Here is a 19748-nt window from a genome sequence, read left to right on the forward strand (position 1 = left end):
AGAGCTACTCTAAACATACACAAAGCTCTCTGCAAGCTGAGCAGTAATCTTTGTTTGCAATTCAGAGAAAGCTCTGTAACTATCCTCCTTCCCTCCCAGGGCCTGCATTCATCCTGTAAGACTACCCCTCTCTCCTGGACAAATCGGGAGTCCTATCAGCAGTTTCTCCAAAGCTTCCAGGAACAGACCAGGTGTGAGTATTGTAAGAGCTTTCCCCCTCTCTCCAAGCTGGTGGACTGAGATGAGGAATCATGTTCTTATCAAAAGTTGCCAACCAGTTAGCTGGGCATTCCTCCAAGCTCCGTTCCCTCAATGTCCCAAAACCCCCCAAAGTAGCCTGGCTGTGTCTTATGCAATTATATTCAAATCCTACTCCAATAGAATCTGCGTCACTGCCCTTTTTTGGGACCTGAACTCATATGATCTCCTCTGTGCCTGCTGGGACTGTAGTAATATCTGATTTCCTGCAGCCAGTTTCCTCTGTCCCGATGCTGCATTTTCCTCTTGCACTTCAACTGTTTGTTGTAAACAGAGAGCGCTGGTGAGATTGAGGCACCCCCTGTTAGGGACTGTAAGTAACGGAACATGATCCACACACATTCTTCCTCTGAGTAACTGCCATGCCCAGAGCAAGAAATATCAACTTTTTAAAGAATCTCTTAATTCTGCAGTAGATACATTTTTTTTTTAGAATATACATGAGGAGGAACAAAATTATGACAGATTCCATTCCCCTAGAGTACCGAGAAGAACCTGTGAGGTTTTGTTTTGGGAAAAGGCCTGGCAAATATCAATGAGAAACCCTGCAGTTTAAAGCATGTTCAGTTTTTCTTCCAATGCTCGCGTGACAACAGAACGACAAAAGCAAACTTCAGTCCATTTTCCTCAACCCAGCAGGCCAAGCGCTCCCCAAGAAAGGAATTATCATCATGAATCAACTGCAAAACACACAACCATTTTAACTGACTGAAATAATTAGCATTCATGCTGAAATGGGAGGTCCCCCTGGACACTTGAAATGAAAGAATATAGATGAAGAGAAAACTTCCATCCTAGCTGGATTTGAAAATTTCATGGTGAAGGGTGGATAAACTGGTGAATTCCCAGAGGTCAACGTTTGAGGTTTCTTTGCAAATCTGAATGGATATAATTTTTGAATGGATTTAATTTTAGATCTAAATGGAAACCAACATATTGAAGATATGAAACAAATCAGTCAATTATAAGGTCCTAAAGATACAAAGCAATTCTATCGAATTTGTGTGAAAACATTATTTGGTTGGAAACATTTTAAATCTTCTCTATCCCTTTAAAAAATGTCTTAATTTCTTTACTTTATAAAACTAAATGATCCCGGTTGAAAGCTCATCTCATCTCAATTAAGTCAATTTAAAGACAAAATTTCAGTTTATGCTTTATATAGCACTAAAATAACACAGGGCTCCAACCCCATGAAATAACAAGGATTCAAAGTTACCATGGATGAAAACATATAACAGAGTCTGAATATCATTCTTTGTTTGCTTCTTTTATCATTTAAAAAAATCTTTCTTTAATGAGTCCTAAATCCGTAAGACTTTTCATCTTGAATGGACCTTGAAAATCACATCATAAGACAGTTTCTTCACTTAGAAATGATGAAATAATTGCAAAGAAATGCAGTTTAAGAGATTAAGTGATCTTAACATGAAATTCATCATCAAACACCTAATTTAGAATCTGAAAATAACAGTATCATAGAACACATACGGGGCGTTACTCCCCTTCCTTACTCTCTCCAGGTTTCAGGCTATGTACTTATTGATCAAAGGTAGGCAGGGAAAAGGATAATCAAGATGCACAAATACTGAAATACCAAAGCTTATAACCCACACAACATTAGAAGGCTCTATGACAAAGCTTTCAGGTTGACGTTAAGTCAATTAACTTGCCACTCTAAAGAGATTTAAAAATAATAATGACAGCACTTTGCAGAAATGGTTATAGCCCTCTGGCATTATCTGGGAAAATGACCATTTATGGCTCCATCCACTGTCAACAATTCTACATGCAGCATAAGACATAACACAACTATTTTAAGCTCCACTGTTGAGTAGAGTAAATGTACCTCCCAGCCTTCAATGTGAGACTGCCATTCCTCTAAAACTTCTAACTTCTCCATCTGCCTCTTGGCCTCGTTTATGTTGGGGTAGACAGCTTTCATGGCTTGGAGGGCTTCCATTACTGCTGCGTAGACACTGTGTTTCCTTGGAGTCCGCTTCAGCAACTCCTGTTTATACACAAAAAAAACCTAATCGCCCTTTGATCTTCAGCTTTCTGGTATAGCAGGTTCAGAATGACCAGGAAATGAGAACTGCAGAGATCGTGAGAGCCACCTTCAGAAGGGACATCACAAACTCCACTGAAATTCAGATCAATGAATGTACGTTACCCTGACACACATTTTGCAGCTCCTTTAATTTTTTGGCCTTAAAATTATTTTGTTTTAAAAACTAAATTAGATTTCTCCTTTTGAATTGTCAAATATCTCACCTGCAGCATGTAATTTGTTTATAAGATTGACCTCTGCTCCAACAGAAATAGAACTCTGTATGTCTTCCTAGAGTCTTAGCGGAACAGTAAGTCTTTAAATAAATATGTCCCATAATTTCAAAAATAATTTCAATGCCTTATTTCCTAAAACACTTTTGAGAAACTACAAAAACATGCCATGAGTAAAGCAAAATTTTTAAATGATGTCTTATACTCTAGCAAAATAAGTAACTTACAAGTTCCATGATACTCCATCACTAACGGAGCAATTTATGCTATTTACACCAATAACTCAGTTTCACTTTCTACAGTGAATGAATTGCCATAGGCCTCTCCAAAGCTTTTTTTGTTGTTGTTTTGATTTGGGTTTTTTTTTTTTTTTTGGCATTTTATGGTTTTGTCCATTCAGGATATCAGAGCAAGCGTGATCTTTAATCTTTTAAATATATTAAAAGGTTTTGTTTAGAAGCACGAAATTAAACATCTTCACCCACTGTCTAGACAGTTGTGACCACATTGCTTTTTCATTAGTCATTTGTCTCTTTACTACAGTTGCCATCATCACATTAACTAACACAATTACAGAAATCCTGGGGCAAGTCTTTAAAATAAGTTTCTTCATTCTTAACATCCAATGGGAAACTATGCAGTTGTTATACTCTCTTGAGGTCTGTTGCTGTTGAAACTTCTGCCATAAACTTTGACCCTGCATTCAGTATGTTCACATTCCGTTCTGCAGGGCTAGCACCAGAAGAGTGCACATTACATCACTCCCAAGACAAGATTTAAAAACTTATGTTGGATCACAAATCCATAAAAGAGATATGCTGGCTTCTCTAAAAATTCTAAAGTGCAGAAGTATTTGTAAATTATGTGAAGTGGTCAAGTCAGTCTGCAGACTGTGATTTGAGGTCCTATGGAATTGTGCCAGTGCGTATCTGTGAAGTTGAGACATGAATGTAGACAATGTGAAACAGCAAGAAAAATGAGTAGTACTAATCGTTTGTCAGTTACTTTTAATCAACATTGTACTGGTTGGCCATGCCAATAATTTCAAGTTCCACAAAGATGACCGATAGATTGTATAACACACAGCCTAACCCCTAATGCTTTTCTCCGAATAAATAAAACCAACCAAAATCAAAGAGACTATAGGCACAATGGTACAACAACAACAAAATTATCAACACCAACATATCTACTACACAAATAAATAGTTTCTTCATGTTTCTTTGTGAAGATAATCATCCAAAGAAGGGGAAAGATGTCATCTTTCCACTTCTCGAAGGAGCTCTGAGTTGATCTTTTTCTTCCTAAGCAAGGATGTGTCCATTGTTCTATCTTTGGAGAGGTCAGATCAGCCAACCCTATCTGGTGGTCATCCCCATCCAGAAGTGATTTAGAACAACTACTTAGCATGATATCCTTCTCTTAATAGCACTATCCCTTCTGACTCTTACAACAAACAAATGCCTGGGATTCCAAAATCAGGGCCAGGAATAGCTGACGTGATCTGAGTCACCAAGTCAAGAGTCTGAAAGGACTCTCAGAAAGACAGGAGTCACGTTTGCCCCAATCTTACTGAACTGAAGACCATATTAAAGGTCTGCAAAACTGAAGATCCCCATGTTAGCTTCCCTCTGTGGCTTAAGCAAGCAATTTTGACTTGTTTTTTTAATAAGGAGAAATTGTTTTCAAAGAAATTTTACACAAAAACCCAATTATGCAACTCATGGAAGTTGTAGTTAAAAAATTTTTTTTAAGTTCAAATTCCTTACATTTGTTTCTCAAAAAGTAAATCAATAAGAACACCAGTTGATATGTGCATAACATATTGAAATATTTTAAAAATTTAGAGAGCAAGCAGTAGTTCATCTATTAAGATAAATCAGAATCAAATATATATGAATAATAGCAGCTAACATATACGGAGTACATAATAACTAACATATACGGAGTACATACTGTGCTAAATGATTTGCATAAAAGTTGAATTACTATTTTTATGTAATACATTTTCCATATGTGTGTATGTATATATGTATATACACACATACACAGACATACACATCCATTATACACATCCTTGCAGACATACGCTACAATTTCATCATCATTTTTTCTGCTTCATTAATAAAAACCCAAGGCTTTAAGAAGTTAGATTATGTGGGGGCACCTGGGTGGCTCAGTGGGTTAAAGCCTCTGTCTTCGGCTCAGATCATGATCCCAGAGGCCTGGGATCCAGCCCCGCATCCGGCTCTCTGCTCAGCGGGGAGCCTGCTTCCCTCTCTCTCTCTCTCTGCCAGCCTCTCTGCCTACTTGTGATCTCTGTCTGTCAAATAAATAAAAATAAAATCTTAAAAAAAAAAAAAGAAGTTAGGTTATGTGTTCAGTCATAGTAAGCAGAATACTTAGGATCTGAACTCAGAGTTCCTGTGCTCAACCGCCAACCCAAACTGCTGTTCTAGTTCCAAGAAGCACCATTTCCAGAATTGCTATTCTAATCTATTCACATATTCTTACAGTACAAGCATAATTAGCACATTAAAATGTGTATTTCACAGTAACACTTTTAGTCATTGTAATGAGACAATGGCCTATGACTATTAATGCATCCACAGGCAGTATTTGCTTAGCACGGTCGTTCTACATCCTACCATTTATTGTCCCATGTGACCCACAACATTCCCTGAATACTGATTCAAAAACCAAACTGTGAAATTAGGTAACTTTCACTTTAAGTTCATTAGCATCAAGAGGAGACCAGTGTAAGGGGAAGTCAAAAAATACAACAATAGTGGATTTACTTAAGATAACGAACCCTGTAGACAATATGCAATATAAACTTGTCATAAGGTATTTAATGGGATCTATCTTGAAACTAATGCATTTACTCTAAATGAAACTCAAACGGATAAGTTTTCTACAAAGAGCACTAAAAAGTCTCTTTTCCTAAAAGATTTGTTTCCTAATCCATATATATGTGATGAAATAGCTATTTTCCCTAGTAAGTATAATCTGCCCTTTTTTTAGAAAATCAGATTATTTAAAAGAAAAACATTTTAAAGCAAAATATGCAGCAAAATATGCAGATACAAGGAAAATACTACAGTGAAATAAACACATAAAATACCTTCAAAAGGAGAGGGTATTTGCAAATTCTTTGTATTGGTGTTACTAAATATCCTTCCAGGGGAACATCTGTATTCTTCCGTCCTCCAAGTAGCATGCAGTTCTGCAGTGGAAATAAAAATAATTAATCGCAATTTTTTAAAGCTGGAGCCATGAAATTTTCTTCTATCATAAAATTTTCTGCTAAAATCTTTTGAAAGCCTGTCTTTATACCTTCTTTCTCTGAGATGAGCCTGTGAAATCACAAAGAACATTGACAGAAGACAAAGAGAAGTATTTTCGTATCACGTTAGTTATAGAAACCAAAATAAGTTTTAAATACATACCTTTAAAATTAATTTTTATGTACTATCCTCTAAAGTCTGAGGAAAAAGAAATAGGATAGAGATGGAGGAATAAATGATGGGTAGGTGGATGGATGGATGGATGGACAGATGGGTGGATGAATGGACTGATGGATAAATAAATAACAGACAAAAAGATACACAGATCAATCCTGCTTATAAAAGGAGTTGTGTTGTAGCTGAATTGTGGTGTTGTGCTGTGTTGTAAAGAGCAGGGCCTGAAGACAACCGGGTTCTATACATCCTCACCACTGACTAGTGATGTAACTTTGGGTTGATTTCAGAATGCTAGTTTTCCTGCCTGTAAAACTGTCATGTTTTAACCAAGTGATTGCTCAGTCACTTTTAGCTATAATACCCGACCAGTGACAATGGCCAGTCAGTCTCTGAGAAGGAGGTCAGGTATGATCACCAGAGAGGCAAGATGAACGGAGAAATCTCAAAAGCAGCAATAAGAATAACATGAAATAGAAGGAAAATCAACTCTGATTAAAAAAAAAAAAGCCTATATCCTCTGAAGCATCTGGTCTTTATTTTATAATTTAAGTATCAATTTAAAAAAGAAAAAGATTAGAAACTTGTGCCAAATCCTTTTCCTACAATGCCTATCAGAGCGACTGGAAAAAAGAAAGTAGTCGATAAATATGTAATAAATGGAGAAAAGGGCTCCTCAGATATCATACTGATAATTTAGCAACCTTTATACCAGCATTTTACAAGGGATGAGACTACTGTCCTACATTCACTGAGAAGAGAGACCAAGAGCTGAGCAGGAAAGGATGAAAATGAAAAGACTGGGGGTAGCAGTATCTGCCCCCCAGCCCCAAATGTCGTGAGCAACTTGGCTTTAGCCAAGTGTATTTGAGTCAGCAAAACTAACATCATGACTTTAACTTCACCCAGACACTTTAGAAGACAGGGGAGCAAAGAAGTGTCCTGACTCAAGCATGCTCTTTGAGGGCTTCATCCCCCCATTGCAATCAGTTTATCAAAATATTTTTTCCAACCCCACATGGTGTTGTCCCCAGAGGAACCGTATGAAACACAACTATGTACATCTCACTGTATTTTCAGTGATGTTTCAGCATCCTTACATACGTTAGCGCCCCTTATAAACACAGCCACCCCTTTCCCTAGCCCCGCGTTGAGGTACCCTAAGAAATTCATGACTGCTTAACACACTGTTATTTCCTTGTCTAAGAGGACTGTACAGATCATGAACTGTCTTCATAATAGCAGAGGTGGGTTGTCACTTTAGACTGGCTTAAGAAAGCCAACTCTCTCTCCATGCGTCTACAAAGAATATCTTCTAAATGAGCTCCCACAGATCTCCCTGATGATGAAAACTGTGCCAGCATACCCAAGTACCCAAATAATACCACCACCAAATCTGTACTCTTACCTGTCTTCCCAAGGGTGACTGTTATTATCCCCCATTTTATGGAGATGGAAAATGACACCAGTGATAAAATCAATTTCTTAAAGTCATTCAGGTAATTAGAGATCACTTAGTACCAGAGCAGGTATTATAAAAGCCAGGTTTCCTACCAGACTATGCTGCAGGATCATCTAAAAACCAACACACTTTGGACTTGACTGGCATGGCTTGACACAATTCAGTCAATAAACTAGATCAAGGGGATCAAAGAGTCAACTGTGCTGAGAACAGACTGGATTCACTAAGACAATGAAGTTTTAACACCTCCTAAAAAGCTCTAAAATTTTAGTGGCATAGAAGCCTCTTCTGGCTGTGGCAGAGAAAAGGGATTAGTAAATCCTCTTCCTAAAAAAAACAACTGTAACCTCAGCAAAACTGTCGAAAATATCAACTTCAGGGCTCTGGAAATCAACTAAAGTCAAACAAAAAAACAGAGAAGTGTTTTTTCCATGAAAAACTGCGGAAATTTCTGGTAAGAAAGGTGGGAGTCTATAGCATTCTCACAAGAGCTTCTCCCACCTTCCCCCTGCCTCCCCGTGCTTCCGCCCTCCTCAGCTCGCCCTGCACAGTGGCCCTATCAAAATGGTGCTTCCACAGTGGCTCTCCTGCAGTGGCCGCATCACAGGGGCCCTGACATAGTGATAGACCCTGAAAACCTGCTTTCAGGTGGGGCTGCAGAAAGTAAATATCTCACTCCTGAGGGCGTTGTCAATAAAGTTAGCACACTATATAAGAAAAATGGAGAATGCCCACAATTCCCTTGGCCTGAGATTATAGCCCTCTTTGGAGCAGATATCAGGCTGTGCATCTGTAAAAAAGACCCAAGGGGGAAGAGGTGTCCCCATGGAAAGAAAAACCTAGATCTGACTTGAAAACTGCCTACTCTCTGAATGTCTCCCCCACCCCCCTAAAGTAACACATAGATCCATAGACAAGATGATTAACGATGTTTGGTCACCTCTGACAAACCACCGACAGAACTAAGTTAAGCAGTTACTGGAGTGACCCCTAAAAAGAGAGGCTAAATTAAAAAACAAAAAATTGAGTAGAGAGAGCAGTTGCACATACAAGAGTCACAGGTTCTTAAATCAAGTCCAGGAAAGTTACAAAAAGACAAAACAGAACAACACAAACAAAAAACAACAACCAACTTCAGGAAATAGACTTGATAAATTAAGATGAATAATGTTCTTAGAGCAATCACCCCCCCAAAAAAATAGTTCAAAAAAATCAAAAGAGGAAATAAAACAGTACACTAAGGAAGGTAAGGGAGGAACAGAGGGGTAACAACAAAAACACATACAGAAAAAACAATAAAATGGTACCTGTCAATACAACAATACCAATAATTCAGTTAAAGATCAATGAATGGAACAGTCCAATCAAAAGTCAGAGATGATCAGGCTGGATAAAAAAATCAAGATCCATAATGATGTACTGTAGTTGGCTAACTGAATTTAAATAAAGTAAAATAAAAAAAAAAGGCAAGATCCAACTATATACTGTCTCCTAGAGACATGTTTTAGATTCAAAGACCTAAATAGTTTGTAAGGAAAATACTGGAAAAAGATACACAAACAGTACAAGAAGTGTCATGGCTATAATAATATCAGCCAAAACAGACTTTAAGAAATATCCCTAGGGACAAAGAAAAACATTTTATGATCAATAGAAATACAAATACAAGCACTTTCAATGAATATATATTTAACAACAGAGCCCCAAAACATATAAAACAAAACTGACATAATTGAAAGGCAAGACAGACAATTTAACAATTATACCTATAGATTTCAATATCCTACCCTCACTGACAGAACACCTAGAGGAAAAGAGAAAGAAGAGAAGAACAACACTATGAACAAAACTGACCTAACATTTATAGAACATTCCACCCAACAGTTACAGAATATGCATAGTTTTTAAGCACACATGGAGCATACAGAGAGGGGGAAAAAAACAAACAAACAAAAAACAAAAAACTCCAGGACAGACCATATGCTAAACCATAAAAATGTCTTAATGAATTTAAAAAGATTTAAATGATTTAATTATGTTCTCTGACCAAAATAGAATTAAATTTAAAAAGTCAACTACAGGAAGAAATCTGGAAAATTCCAACCGTGGGAAATAAAATAACGGAATGTTAAAACTCATCATTCTAAGATTTTACCCTACTGACAAGCTCAAAAGTCAACCGGCCAGAGATTTCTGGATGCTGGAAGAACACATAAAACTCCTAGGCCAGAGCTACAGGACTTTTTTTTTTCCCCTGAAAGCAATAGCAGTAGCCAGAGTATCATTATTTTGGGGCCAGTTTGCCAAGGCTCAGTTCCCAAATCGCAACACAAGAAAGACCAGGTGGCCCATGCACATGGATACCAGGAAAGGAGACCTGAAGCTAAGAACCATGCATCTTTCATGAGGGCAGCAGGCGTGACTGCCCGCCACTTAGGAGGAAGAGAATATCTCTACCTTCTGATATAAACATCCTTTATATCGTGATATAAACATCCTTTAAAGATCAGCCAGAACAAAAGCAGTCAGTTCCTCCGCTCCGAAAATGTGCAGGGACACAGTCCCATGCAGAACTGCCTTCCAAGACAAACTCTAAATAAAGAATAGACAGATATTACGAAGGAAACGAGACCTTTTCAATAACTGAATGAAACTGAAAACACATGTAAAATTTTATGGAATAAAACTAATGCAGTGTGTAGGACAAAATCATAGCTTTAAACACCTACGTCGGAAAAAGCAAAAAGGTCCCAATAAAAACTCTTGACAAACTATGAATATAGTGGAACTTCTTCAACTGGAAGAGGACATCTGTGACAACAGTAAACTTCACACTTCATGATGAAAAACTGATTGATTTCCCCCAAGATCAGAAACAAGGCAGGCATGTCTGTTCTTATCACTTCTATTCAATAGTAAACTGGTTCTAACCAGTGCAAAACCCAGGGGGGAAAAAAGACATCTATATTGAAAAGGAAGTAATATAACTGTCTACTCTCAGATGACTTCATTCGATATGTAAAGTGTCCTAAAGAGTCTACCAAAAAAACTCCTAGAACTAATACATGAATTTAAAGCACATGATATAAGAATATACAATAAACAAAAATAAATAAAAGTCAAATGCTTATATGGTAGCAATGAACAGTCCAAAAAATGATATTAAGATCATTCCGCTTAGTGAAATAAGTCAATCAGAGAAAGACAACTATCATATGATCTCCCTGATATGAGGACGTGGAGATGCAACATGGGGGGCTAGGAGATAGGAGAAGAATAAATGAAACGAGATGGGATTGGGAGGGAGACAAACCATAAGTGACTCTTAATCTCACAAAAAAAACCTGAGGTTTGCTGGGGGAGGGGGCTTGGGAGAGGGGGAGTGGGCTTATGGACATTGGGGAGGGTATGTGCTATGGTGAGTGCTGTGAAGTGTATGAACCTGGCGATTTACAGACCTGTACCCCTGGGGATAAAAATACATTATATGTTTATAAAAAAAAATAAGAAATAAATAAAAAATTTTAAAAAAGAAAAGAAAAAATCATTCCGATCACAGCAGCATCAAAAAGAGCAAAATACTTGGGGAAAAAATTAACAAAGTAAGTATAAAACCTGAATACAGAATTCTTTTTTTTTTTTTAAAGATTTTATTTATTTATTTGACAGAGAGAGATACAAGTAGGCAGAGAGGCAGGCAGAGAGAGTGAGAGGGAAGCAGGCTCCCCGCCGAGCAGAGAGCCCGATGCGGGACTCGATCCCAGGACCCTGCGATCATGACCTGAGCTGAAGGCAGCGGCTTAAACCACTGAGCCACCCAGGCGCCCCTGAATACAGACTTCTTAAATAAAATGAAAATATGTTCATATGGAAAAAATTTAATAAATCCTACTTCAACAAAATGTAAGAATTCTGATGTCCAAAAGATAACATTTTTAAACAAACCACACTGAGTGGAAATATTCACAAATTATATGTCAGATACAGAAGATGTGTTCCAAAATAAAGAACACTTATAGCTCAATATAAGATAAACATCTCAATTTAAAAATGGAACAAAAGATTTGAATAAGCATTTCACCAACAGGATATATGAATGTCTAATAAGAACATTGAAAGCATGCCTGGTATCAATGGTCATGAGAGAAATGCAAATAAATATCATCTTGAGATAAACTACACATCCACTAACCCAGCTATAATTGCAACTGGTAATACCATGTGTTTGCAAAAATATAAAGAAACTGCAAACGTACATTGCTGGTGTATATGGCACAGTCATTTTGGCAGTTTCTTAAATATACACTTACTATGACCTAGCAATTCCACTCTTAGCATCCATCCAAGAGAATGAAAATATCCAAAGACTTGTACATGAATGTTCATCTCACCATCGTTGATAAAACAGTTCAAACTGGACATTTCCTGACTTTTTCTATACTAATACCTCTCTCTGAAAAGATCTTCAAGGCCCATCATTAATCATACTTGCTTGCTGACCCAAAGTCCATACACCAGCAAATGGATAAATAAAATATGGTATAGCCATACAACGAATACTATCCGGCAATAAAAATGAATGGCATATGGATACATGTTACAATGGAGATGAACCTCAAAACATTTACTCAGTAGAAGAAACCAGGTGTAAAATATTACATTGAACCATTCCATTTATAAGAACTATCCAGAAAAGGCAAACTACAGAGATTGAAAGTAAATCAATTGATAGCCTAGAGTTTACAGGGGTTGTAGAGATGAGCCATGAGCAGGCATGAGGGACTTTTCAGGGTGCTAGAAATCTCTATAACTGGATAGTGGGGATGGTTCCTCCACTCCACAATTGGCTAAATAGTATTGAATTGTACACTTACAATGTGGTCCTTACGGGCAATTAAATTGTCCAAATTACTACCAAAATATGCATTTCTCTGTGCTATCCTAAAGAAATAAAACATATATTCTTGGGACCTGGGTGGCTCAGTGGGTTAAAGCCTCTGCCTTCGGCTCAGGTCATGATCCCAGGGTTCTGGGATCAAGCCCCGTATCCAGCTCTCTGCTTAGCAGGGAGCCTGCTTCTCCCTCTCTCTCTGCCTGCCTCTCTGCCTACTTGTGATCTCTGTCTGTCAAATAAATAAATAAAATCTTTAAAATAACATATATTCTTATTCTTTCTGTGGAAAGTGAGTAAGGAACTTATGCAGGAGAAAGTTCAATCTTGAAATTTCTTTTCTACTATACCCACGAATCGCTTCCTTCCTGTGATGACCCCATTTACAGCTCTCTTAGCAAAAGCAAATGAAACCCTAGGGAGCTGAGGGATATACAAGCGATGATGAACTCTGGCATAAATGTCTTCTCTCACTAAGAATCTGAGGTTCTCACAAACAATTCATAGTCAGCCAGGAGAGGCCATTATCAGTGTTTTCCCATCCATGAGCTTCTGCCAACTCTCCCTTCTTACGATTAGAGTCCTTTGTGACTTTAGTCTCCTAGCCCGGACACATTTAAAGCATTGTCCCATGAGTAATTTTTGCACCACATTGACGCTAGTCCTTGGTTCCTTAGAGAGCCTAGCAACAAATCACAGCGTATGGTAACACTCATATATATACTTACCAAAAGAAATGTGCGGATTGTTCTTATTTTGTTAAGTTCGAAAAGCAATTTCTGTGCCTTCTCATGGTTACTACAATATTCATCATAGATACCAAACTTGTCTTTCTGTGAATTTGAATAAGGATAAGTTAGAGTCATGGTAATACCTATTTGGAAAGATCAACCTGTGTGATGTTTGTGAACATATTTTATGTGTCCAAAGCGTTTACTATATTTTGGGAGCTCTACTCTGTGTATGTATCTAAGCACACTTCATTTACCAATTTTCTCTGATTCAAGAAGAATAATCTAGGAAAAAAGGTTATACGAACTAGAGTCCAATATGACGTATGCAATACTAAGTTAATGAGCCAAATGGTAGCAAATTACAGAGAAGAGAGTACTTAGCTTTCCTGAGACGGTTCAGATACAGCTTTAAAAAAAAAAAAAAAAGTAGTATCTGAGCAAGGTTCAGAGAGATGAATGCATCATTCCCAGGCAGGGTGAGGGAAGAAAGCATTTTAGGAACAGGGAAAAGCATGTGCCTGATCATGCAGGAATAGAGGGACCTAATACCCTGCAGTTCACATGCACCAATCTGGACAGCTGTGTTTAGGAGGGACACGGACAAACAAGAGAATAGTCAGCAACAAGTGACTAAGATAATGATGGACTTAGAGTCTCCAAATATGAGACTCTCTGTGACAAAGTATGAGAGATCATTTCAAGTAGAATCATTTGTTAGTATAATAAAGTAAGGAAATGGTAGCTACTTTCAGACAGCTGTCATAGTGTAATGGGACTTACAACACTGTGTAGCTCCAAAACACAAAACTAAGACCACAGGGTGGACATTGCAAGGGCAATCCATAATGGGCAGTGGTAGGCAGATTCAGGATTAACATAAAGATCTTCTAGTGTTTATAGCTTTCATTAAAAGAGATCAAGTAGGAACAAGATAAATAACCTTCGTATTTGCCACAGAAGGGGGTACATTCAAAAAGGGAGTAATTTCACCATCATGACCTCTAAGCATCCTTCTGTCATTAGATTTTTCTCTCAGTGGCTAGGATTAGTATCTACCAAAGCAACTCCAATAAGAGGAAGACACAGAAAATGTATTGATCAAATATTAGAACCGAAGTACACCCTCTGGAATTTCCATGACATACATTTGGAAAGCAACACTGAGTGCTATTTTATATAGCCAGCAAAAAATATTTTGAGTTACTTATATTTTGAGTTACTTATTTCAAGAGATGGTATGACCCAAAAGGAAATACGCTTCAGAAATAGTTTAGCTAAATTCATGGATGACAGATTCATAGTGTGTTACTGAGGAAATGGATGTCAGAGTGCAAGATTCCCATGTGAGGCCCTGGACTAAGGCAGCAGATGCTCCAGCTGGCAGAAGATGTGAATTCATTCATGAAGAGGAGCAGTCTGCGTTAAGTGGACACAAACATGCGTGGTTTCCAGTCATACCCAAGGAAAGTACGGCTTGATCTTCCTGCGCCAAGGAGCCTCTCTCCATTTAATATTAAGTACCTTTATGAAATATTTCCTGATTATAAAAAGAACATATGCAGCTTTGCCCACTCCAGACAGGATTACAGACCTAAAAATTACATACCGGGGGCGCCTGGGTGGCTCAGTGGATTAAGCCGCTGCCTTCGGCTCAGGTCATGATCTCAGGGTCCTGGGATCGAGCCCCGCATCGGGCTCTCTGCCCCGCAGGGAGCCTGCTTCCTCCTCTCTCTCTGCCTGCCTCTCTGCCTACTTGTGATCTCTGTCTATCAAATAAATAAATAAAATCTTAAAAAAAAATTAAAAAAAAAATTACATACCGTTAACTTTCTAAAGGCTAAATAGAAATAAAAATAAACAAAAATTGACTTCTGTGACAAAATACTCTTTTGCATTTTTAACAAAGAGACGAAAATGATTACAGGAGCATGATGTGTAATTTGAAACAACGGAGGACTGACTGGTTATTCTTCTGCACCACTCAGTACGACCTTCTGAGAAACTACCCTTGAAAAACAAGAGACTCCGGCGTCTGTGTACCTAGAGTGACAGGGCTCCTTCACCTGCAGGCTTGTCACCAGCCCATTAACAAGGGAACATTCTGACTCACAAAAGGCTCATCACGCCATTGTAAGAGTAAGGATTTTCTCCCTCAAAAGGGAAATGCTCTATGTTTGGGGGAAACATAAAAATCCATTCATTATGAACAGCCTGAATATTCATTAGGATTCAAAGCTACAGAGGATGCCAAGAACTAACTTGCTGGAAAAAAGAAAAGGCTGTTTGTTCTTCACTGAATAAAATGGATGATGTGAGGACCTCACCCCTTTCCTGGCTCTCAGTGGAAGATTTCATTGGCCTTAAAAGACCCCAAACTTTCGGTGTCACATTTTACTTCTACACTGAGTTCTCACATGCTACTGTGCCAAAAGCTAAACCTTAAAATCTGGGGGATGGGGCAGAGCTTCTAAAATAAACAGAAATTGATCTTACAAAGTGAAGAAAGCGGGTTCCCACTTCTTGTTGAGTGTTAGGTTCTGGATGCAGGCATTCTTCCACGCCTTTTAAAAATGCCTTAGGTACAGCAAGGATATCTTCAATATTTGAGAACAGCATCTACAAATAAATATAATAAGTGCAATAGTGAAGCAGGTCAAAAAAAAAGTCCATGAGAGGATAGTATTCTCTTTGCAAGCTGAAAATTTCAGGGCATGCTTATCCTTTCTACCCACGCAGAGGGCAGAGGACCAATTTTGTCTGGACATCCTTTCTACTCCTACACAGCTCTGGGAACCAGGAACCCATTCCTGGCTCTCAGGAAAAGCCCGAATAACTAAATCCAAGCGTGACAGTCCCCAACCCATTAGTGAGAATGGGCAGCAGGTAACATAGTGCAGGCAGATTTGCTGGCAGGCTTTTGGGGGCAAAGGCTTCTTTGGTCTCTGGAACAGCATCCTGGAATGGACAGCTTCCCCTCTGGAAAGGTGCTGTGTCTGGAAGTGATAGCTTGGACAGCTACAAGGTCATTTTGCAGGGATGAGAAGAGCCAGCCCTGGGGCAAAGCAGATAACCTGGATGAAAGTGAAGAGCTAGACAGAACCTGGCAATCTTATCCACCTCCCTGAGTCACAGGTCCTGAACCTTCTCTTCTGTCTGGAGTCCCCAAATGAGAGCTGATGTGTCTTCAACTTGTTTGAATAATAAGTGTCTATTGCTTGGGACCAAAAGCACACAAACTAAAATGCTCCCATGGTAAGAGAATTTGAAAGTTCATTTTTAATTTATAAAAAAATAGTCAGAAGAGTCTATAAAAATCCTTGGGAATTTTTTTTTTTTGTAAAATAAAATAGCAAATCAGCACCAAAAATAAATAATCAATAATAATTTAGGCAGCTTAAATGAATAATAACAGTAGTGCAATTAATTTTCATGTACCTCCTCCCCCTTTACAAAACTCTTCATCATTTTCCTTTCCTAAAAGGAAAGGCTTATACATGTGTTTCTGAGTTGAAGACATTATGCAGACATTTTCTGCACCACGGGACCACCCAAATCATTTACTCTTTGGTGATCAAAGACTGAAGTCACATTTGTCCACATCTTGCTTCCTAAGCCACCTCAGGCAATGCTCCTACTTAGGGCTCTGTTCCCCCCTGCTCACAGACACTGAGGTTCTTGGTCATGTGTTTGTTTTTCTTCCTCTTTTCAAACTGCCCAAAGGCCTCGGCAAAAAATTGTTCCATGTCTTCTATGCCTCTACGTCCTCATCACTCTGTTTCTTTTCCCAAAACCTCTTTCCCTTTATCTCAGGGTCGTCCACACAAGTGACTGGCACAGAACTTATAGTGGAACTGAGGAGAAGCTCAAGAGCCTAGAGTAACATCCCACAGAAGAAATTTTAACTAAAAGGGAATGTGTGCTTGGGTTGAGGGCAGACTGTGCCTCTTCTCACCTTCACTGTTTCTTCTGTTACATTTTGATCAATTTTTGATGCAGCACACTGGTTCATTCAGTGTAAGAAAACCTGCATGAAAAAAACAAAAAAAAAGATATTGTGAAGGCAACATTAGGTTAATAAAATAACAGGGTGTTGATTAGAACTAAATTTTTTATAGGAAACCAGAGTTTAAAAACCCAGTAACTCCTGAGAATAATTGTTTAGTTGTAAAAGGTGAAACCCTGGTTCACAGTGGTTTCTCCCTGGGAATATATCCTTCAGAATTTGGGGGCAAGGGGCGCCTGGGTGGCTCAGTGGGTTAAGCTGCTGCCTTCGGCTCAGGTCATGATCTCAGGGTCCTGGAATCGAGTCCTGCATCGGGCTCTCTGCTCAGCGGCGAGTCTGCTTCTCTCTCTCTCTCTGCCTGCCCCTCTGTCTACTTGTGATCTCTCTCTGTCAAATAAATAAATAAAATCTTTAAAAAAAAAAAAGAATTTGGGGGCAAGACCAAAAGTGATCATGTATATATGAACTAAATTTATCCACCACGATCTCAATGTTCTGTGGTAAACAGTTAGGAGTCAAAATTTCCTAAATTTCTAAGTCTTGCGAAGTACAAAACACCAAAATCTAATGAAAAATTATGAATAATGAATAATGAAATATTGAATAATGAAAATAATGAAATAATGAATAATGAAAAATGTATCTCCTTCAACTCATTTTTTGTCCTCCCCACTCTTTCCGTCAGGCATGCACAGCAGATCACTCTTAAAAGTCACACAGACATGTTCATTGCTATAACATTTTCAGATAGTTGTGGATATTCTTCTTTAATACAACACCATACCTCAGGTCATTTCTTAAAGGGTAGTCATGATTTTTAATCTGAAACCAACCATATCAGTGAACTCTCCACACTCTGTTGCATTAACACCAACTGATCTATCTGCAGTTTGAAGAGATCTATTATATATGCTTGATGCTATAAGGTATTTTAGCAATGATGCACTAGGAGTTAAACATATCTTCAAGATATTAACACATTTTGTTATTTAATATCAAAGAAAACCCACATCACAATAGTTAGTATCAGTATCCAACTCATTAGAAAAATCTGTAAGTATGAGGAAAGTATCGAGCTCATAGATATAAATTTTCCAAAACTCAAAATTCACTTGCAAACTTGAATTTATCATCATCAGCAAATACTATCAGTTGTTTTCCTTGAGGTGACAAGCTTACTTCATCCTTTTTGAAAAAAAACTATCTGCCAAATGCCTGAATGCCAGGAAACTGAAACATAGTTTATCTCACAGTTGTTATTTCAAGTAAATATAATGTTCCATAGCAACTCAACCACAAATTCTAGTCCCTGGAGACAACCATATTTTTGAGTATGAGCAGAAGTACTAGGTATACTTCCCATTTCATCACACAGAATATTAAAAAGACACATGCTCAAGAGTCAGGACTTAATAAAACTCGTAATTTTTACAGCTTTAAGTGAAATTGGCATCCCCTTGTCACTCCCTCATGAGTGAGGACCAGGAAGTATGTCGTGGCTACTAGTAGAGTTTGGTGCCACTGCTGGATTCACACTAAAACATCAGCAGTTTTACACATGACTGATTTTCCCCCACCAGTGTAAGCAACAGCACAGTAGCGGGTCAGGGGGGTGGGGGGGAAGCAAACGAAGTCTTAGAAGTCTTAGTATTACCACGAGAATAGCTTTGACCTTACATATTCTCCAAAAGGATTTTTGCAAAACGCCAAAAACCTGCAAAGCACCAGTTGAGAGCCACTGTTTTAGGTATATAAAACATATCAATAAACAAAATAGTCAAGAATTTCTGCTCTTATTCTAGTGGGAGGAGGCAGACGATATGCAATAAACATAATAAACATATTCAGCGTACTAGAAGCTAGGTGCTAAAACTGAGCAACGAACTTACTGTAATAATAACATATCTACACACAATTGAAAAAAATTATTATTAAATGTTACCAAACATTTAAATTATACCAAGTCTCTACAATCTCTTTCAGAAAACAGGAGTAGAAGAAACATTTCCTAACTTGTTTTATGAGGCCAGCATCATCCTAATACCAAAACCAAAGACTTCACAAGAAAATAACAGACCAATATCTCTTATAAGTATAAAAGTTCTAAGTGGGGCGCCTGGGTGGCTCGGTGGGTTAAAGCCTCTGCCTTAGGCTCAGGTCCTGATCTCAGGGTCCTGGGATCAAGCCCAGCATAGGCTCTCTGCTCAGTGGCGAGCCTGTTGCCTCCTCTCTCTCTGCCTGCCTCTGCCTACTTGTGATCTCTATCTGTAAAATAAATAAATACAATCTTTACAAAAGTTCTAAGCAGGGGCGCCTGGGTGGCTCAGTGGGTTAAAGCCTCTGCCTTCGGCTCAGGTCATGATGCCAGGGTCCTGGGATCGAGCCCAGCATCTGGCTCTCTGCTCAGCAAGGAGCCTGCTTCCTCCCCTCTCTCTGCCTGCTTCTCTGCCTACTTGTGATCTCTGTCTGTCAAATAAATAAATAAAATCTTAAAAAAAAAAGAAAAGAAAAAAGTTCTAAGCAAAATATTAACAAGTAAAAGCCAAAAATGTCTAAAAACAATTGTACTCCACAACCAAGGGGAATTTACCATAGGTATGCAAAGCTGGTTCAACATTCTAAAATCAGTTAATGAAATCCATCTCATTACCGATCT

General features: G+C 38.3%; 1 protein-coding gene and 1 long non-coding RNA gene across 2 annotated transcripts in view; both read right to left on the bottom strand.

The window, feature by feature from the left end:
• The window catches only part of LOC123936077 (phosphatidylinositol 3,4,5-trisphosphate-dependent Rac exchanger 2 protein-like), a 41422-nt gene extending 28292 nt beyond the window's left edge, over nucleotides 1-13130 (bottom strand). Inside the window, exons 1-3 of the mRNA XM_045996849.1 lie at nucleotides 13084-13130; nucleotides 5666-5767; nucleotides 2108-2269 (exon numbers count right to left, since the gene is read on the bottom strand). Of these exons, the coding sequence (XP_045852805.1) occupies nucleotides 2108-2269; nucleotides 5666-5761 (258 nt within the window). The 5' untranslated portion in view covers nucleotides 5762-5767; nucleotides 13084-13130. The remainder of the gene's footprint in view (nucleotides 1-2107; nucleotides 2270-5665; nucleotides 5768-13083) is intronic.
• A 2544-nt stretch (nucleotides 13131-15674) lies between these two features.
• Nucleotides 15675-19748, bottom strand: part of LOC123936075 — a 65422-nt gene continuing 61348 nt past the window's right edge. Inside the window, exons 2-3 of the long non-coding RNA XR_006817067.1 lie at nucleotides 17042-17113; nucleotides 15675-15705 (exon numbers count right to left, since the gene is read on the bottom strand). This is a non-coding gene — a long non-coding RNA (uncharacterized LOC123936075). The remainder of the gene's footprint in view (nucleotides 15706-17041; nucleotides 17114-19748) is intronic.

This window comes from Meles meles, unplaced genomic scaffold (assembly GCF_922984935.1).
Source record: "Meles meles unplaced genomic scaffold, mMelMel3.1 paternal haplotype, whole genome shotgun sequence".
NCBI lineage: Eukaryota > Metazoa > Chordata > Mammalia > Carnivora > Mustelidae > Meles > Meles meles.